The sequence below is a fragment of the Branchiostoma lanceolatum genome, chromosome 17 (assembly GCF_035083965.1).
Source record: "Branchiostoma lanceolatum isolate klBraLanc5 chromosome 17, klBraLanc5.hap2, whole genome shotgun sequence".
NCBI lineage: Eukaryota > Metazoa > Chordata > Leptocardii > Amphioxiformes > Branchiostomatidae > Branchiostoma > Branchiostoma lanceolatum.
In genome coordinates, this window is record NC_089738.1 from 4,737,080 (window position 1) to 4,742,247 (window position 5,168).

Consider the following 5,168-nt stretch of genomic DNA (forward strand, 5'->3'; position numbering starts at 1 on the left):
GGATATTTCATATTCGCACAGGCGAAAGAAATGAGAAGAACGCTATGTTTATGCACAAGGAGTGTATAATGTTTGGCAATATATCTATCTATCTATCTATAAAAGATAGAGTGATATTTGAAGAACGAACTTAGAATAAAATGCACAGAATGTTGTACAGTCTTTCTTCTCATGTTTTATTTGTCTTTTTTTATACGTAAGATGATAATTCGCCCCTGCTAAAAAAAAACTTAAAGGATTGTGAAATCACCTGTTGGTCCCAGTCTTCATCAAGGTAGAAATTAATCCACTATTTCTCCAGCACATGAACTTTATTAATACGAATTATAACGATAGTATGATATATCAGTCTATCGGCTAAAAGTACGGTAACCCCCTGTCTTTCATATCATGGTTCAGATTATTTCTGCACATGTTTTTGTACTGGTCTATAGAACCAAAACATCATCATCATCACGGGTACCCCCAGATAACAAAGTAGGAGGGGGGGAGGTCCCTGGCCGAGGCGGGCAGGCCTCCAGCCTGGCATGGTATGACTCAACGGTGAGAGCCGATACAACCGTGCCAGGCAGGGCGTCCCACTGGGGGGTGGTGCGGGGGAAGAACGAATATTTGTATGAGTCTGTCCGGGCATTGAGTGGTTGAAATTTAAGATGGTGACTACCCCGGGTGCGCCCCTGAGCTGGTTTAAGTAGACTGTGAGCGTAAATTACAGCGAACACTGATAATTCAAAAGGTATAACGCCCAATAAAACATGTCCGAGTAAAAGTGAATGTTCTTAAAACTGTCTAGCTCTTGATATCTAAATTTCTGTTTACAATTCTTACTAGTTATTTCCACCTGAAATGCTCTATCTTCTACTTTTTTCTAGGCCTTAGAAGCTCCGGGTAAAGGTCAGTGACGTTGTTTGCGAAGCTCAAACCACTGAAGTGTTACTGAACTCCATGAACCCACCGTACTCGTGACAAACACGCCCCTTTTCAAGGCCAGAAGCGACCCAGTCTCTATACAGAACAACAACTGTGCTATATTGTTAAAATGGCTACTCTAACAGGCCTGACAGTACTAGTAGCCCTGCTAGGATGTGCGCTCTCTGCCATGCCTATTTCCGACATTAACCGCTGCCAGTATACCGGAGCGGACGGCCACATGTACGACTTGTCGCCGCTGAGAATGTAAGTACTTGTTCGTTCTCAAAGTTCACCCTTGTGCATTAGTCTCTACCAGACTGACTACGCTGGCTGTAGAGAGAAGAATTTGACAGGGGAGTTTGGCCACCAAAGTTTTTCGTTTGCAGGCACAGTTTCAGGAGGGGGGAATGTTAACCTTCCCGTGGACTGACTCTCCTGGCCAATTATCCCTTTTTTGCCGAATTCTACGATCCGTACCCCCGTAAGAAGACCTGTAAGAAGGTAGTTCAACTTGAAAAAAAAATCAGCATGGCCACTATGGTTACAAGTATTGTATGAGGCTGACATTTCAAAAGTATTGAAATGCATATCTTTATAGGTCACATGCCTATTTTCATTTCTGAACGCTTAGCAATTTTTCTTTTGCATCAAGGGCAAAACGAAGTTTGATAGTGGAGCCAGCTAAACACAGGGCATATAACATGGTCCTGGATGCGTGGTGTGTGGCATCATAGGTTTCTGTAGACTAACTTCCCATAGACTAACAGAAATGAAACGTGGTACACCTATTAGGTGCTAAAAGAGTACTTAGTGTGCCAAATTTCGTGTTTACCCGTTATCCCCGTGTGTGATTTTACCCAATGATATACATGTGCATCTATCCATTCTAGGAATGGGTCCCACTACTTCTCTGCTCCAGCCTACGAGATCGACAGTTACAACATCTATTCTCCCAACGGAAGCGAAGCCGATCCGTTGATGTATCAGTACTACCTGAATGTCTGTGATAACGTCACCAAGGGTCCTGACGCCTGCAAGGAAACCGCTCCGATACTGAGGGTAAGGGCCAGGTCGTATATATACAAACGATAACAAATAGATAAAATAAAATAAAGAGCGTTGAAGAGATTCATCGGTTAACGTGTAATATATAAGCAGAAGCTTTTTGGCCTGCCTTGCACTGTTTTATTATCTTTGTATTTCTTTCTTATGTATGTATATTTTTAAGTGCGAAAAATAAACAAAAACAAATAACAGTTACTAGAGTCTTCTTAAATCAATGGCATTATCTTTACCTTTAAAAATAATGTCACAGATTGAAGAATACTCTAACTGGTAATCAAAATAAAGAGCCCGTTCACATCCGGAAACGAAGGGTCTACTGCAAATTGGTAATATTCCTAGGACAACCCTGTTTGTGTCCTACAAATATCAGCTATGTTGTGAAAGGACAATTATCGTAGACTCTGTTAATGGCCAGTTCTATCAAATTTTCCACCGTTATTATAGATTACATGTAGAATGTAAATACTAGCTGTAATGACTTTAGTGTAGTTTGTATGTCTTATGCCTGTATGTTTTATGTCCAGGAATATTAGCCGATTGCAAATCTTGCATGTTGGCTAATAGACTTAACCCTCAAACCACCGTATGGGGTCAAAACTGACCCCAGGCGTACATCAACATGTGCCATTTTGACATTTCGAGTCGAAAACAAAATTCCTTCTATGAGTTTGTTTGTATATATGTCTTATAACTTCTCACAAGTTTTTACTGAGATTGGCTCATTGTTGATTAAGTTATCGTAGAAAGTTTACGCATGGTCCAGTGGGGTCAAAACTGACCCCAGCAAAATCTGCACTCATATTCCCTATTGTTTGATACTTGTCATCTAGAAACATGTATGATAAGGGTTATTATGATCATAGTGTCAAAATGTAATTTTGTAAAAACGTAAAAAAAACAAATTTTTTAAATGTACGTAAAGATTAATGACGTTGCGACGTATTATGACGTCATTTATGTGATTTTATTGACGACAACCAACAAATTCGGTATTTCCGTATAATTCAAAGGTACGCGATAAAACTTAAATAGAAATTTTGTATGATAAATCATGATGTATCCAAAGACGTTATTTGTAGATGACAATAGGAACGACGTCAAAATGACGTCGTAGAAATTATATTCATATCAAGTTACACTAGCGAAATCCGCCATCTTGGTTCCGCCATCTTGAATTATTTTAAATGCATTTTTTCATCATATAACCTAATATCACAATTAAAATGGCCCAAAACGATTATACTAAGATTGTTTCTGTTTGAATAAACATGGTAATGATGAAATTTGGGGTTAAAATAGCCGGTTACAGCTAATCTAATTATATCGTCCGCCATTTTAGATTTTGACCGATGACGTAATCAAATATGCATAAATTATGAATATTAAATCATACAAGTGATAGTGAATTAAATTGGTTGGTATTGATGTAAGAAAATAAATGCAATTTAAAAAGACAGCCCTAGAATTACATTGTAAAATCCAAAATTAGCGACTTTTTCCAAATATGGCTCTAAAAAATCGGTTTCCATAGCAACATAAAAACATTGATTAAAATATTTCATTAAAGTCAAATTGTTGCCAACGAAATTTTAGCAAAGGTGACCAAGTTTGGTTGTCCTAGCGTAAGCCATTCAGATGCTATATGACATCAAGTGTTGGCGCAGGCCTCAAAAGAGCCCGCTTGTCTGAATAGCGTTAGTTGCAAAAGACGACGTTCCCTATGTTTGCATAAATTATGATAATAAGCAAAAATCATTCACATCTAATCATGTCAAACTGTCCCTTATAGATTACTTAAACTAAACATACATACAAACCACAAAAATAGGCACCAATAAAGCTATATTTGTAGGAAACATTGTGGGGTCAGTTTTGACCCCATACGGTAAGATTCGTCGTAAAAAAGCTATGGTGGTTTGAGGGTTAATAAAGTATCCAAAGTATCCATAGTATTACAAACCTGCTCCAATAAGTAAATTGTAACAAAGAACTTGTTGTATTTTCTATGTGTTTGTATCAGTGCCAGAATCATTTCTCTTAAAACTTTCAATCACGTTTCTATTTCAAATGGACGTCACCAAAGACTGGCATGAAGATGTGTTCCATTGGATACAGTCGCTTTTAAAGGCATATATACTAGTAATTGTACATCTACAAGAGGCATACGTGCATTTACATGCTTTAGACTTTTTTGATAGCCAACCACTCGTCTGACATTCGTGTTTTTTTCTGTTTATATTAGATTAATCCCGATAAAACCTGTACAGCTCTGGGCAACATGAACGCTGCAATCTTTGACGCAAACCCCGGTGCTGACGGTGAGTTTTCCTGTCACTTTTATTCAATATAGACAGGGGGCGCTTTTGCTACCAAGACAAACATCATATCTAAATGTGAATACCATAAGTGATCACGGTTGCTGGTATATAAACTTGTGCAAATCAACAAATCTAACCTAATTACCTTTGCCAATAAGGTTATGTTTTAGGTGCCGTTTCTCTCTCCCTTTCTGTCTGTCTATCTATCTGTCTGTCTGTCTGTCTATGTGCACTGCAGAACTTAAGAAGCCGTCGATGGATCCTTATGATATTTGGTAGGTGGGTATACGTAGTGGTCGGGAAAATGTAGGTCAAGTTCAATAATGTGACCAATCCTTGCGTGCGTATTTTATTTCAGTCAAGTTGCACAGCACTGCCATAGACCTCTGATTCAACCATGTAGATCTAAATATTTGCTTACCATTTCATTTGTATTTACTCCAGGCGTGTACCTGTCCTATTACCATGGCGACCCGTCCGGTGGGTCACGTGTGTTCCACTACCAGTCCAGCGTGTTCTTCGTGTGTGACAACAGCACAGAGATGACAGGCCCCACGTTCGAACACCAGAGCAACTGCTTCCACAGCCACTTCAGGATCCTGACCAAACACGCTTGCAAATGATAATATACCAAGTCATTAAATGCACCCAGAGCATGCTATGAGGCTTGAAAACTGGAAATATTCTAGTTGCTGTAATCTTGAGGAAATTTACATTTAATGCCACTGTTTACCACATTTGCGTGCTGATATCTTATCAAAATTGCTCAAAAGCGGCCCAAAAATAAGCTACGTGGTGATATTTTAGTTTCAAGCACCAAGTCTTAGTAAACCGATACCATAGCCCCACCCACCTCCGTCAAAGCATAGAAAT

General features: G+C 38.9%; 1 protein-coding gene across 1 annotated transcript; it reads left to right on the forward strand.

Moving 5' to 3' along the window:
• The first annotated feature begins 970 nt into the window (after positions 1-970).
• On the forward strand, positions 971-5,168 carry LOC136423674 (uncharacterized). The gene is made up of 4 exons (XM_066411947.1): positions 971-1,176; positions 1,803-1,971; positions 4,220-4,295; positions 4,740-5,168. Exons 1-4 carry the CDS (start codon positions 1,040-1,042, stop codon positions 4,916-4,918), a joined length of 561 nt encoding a protein of 186 aa, XP_066268044.1. The 5' UTR covers positions 971-1,039; the 3' UTR covers positions 4,919-5,168.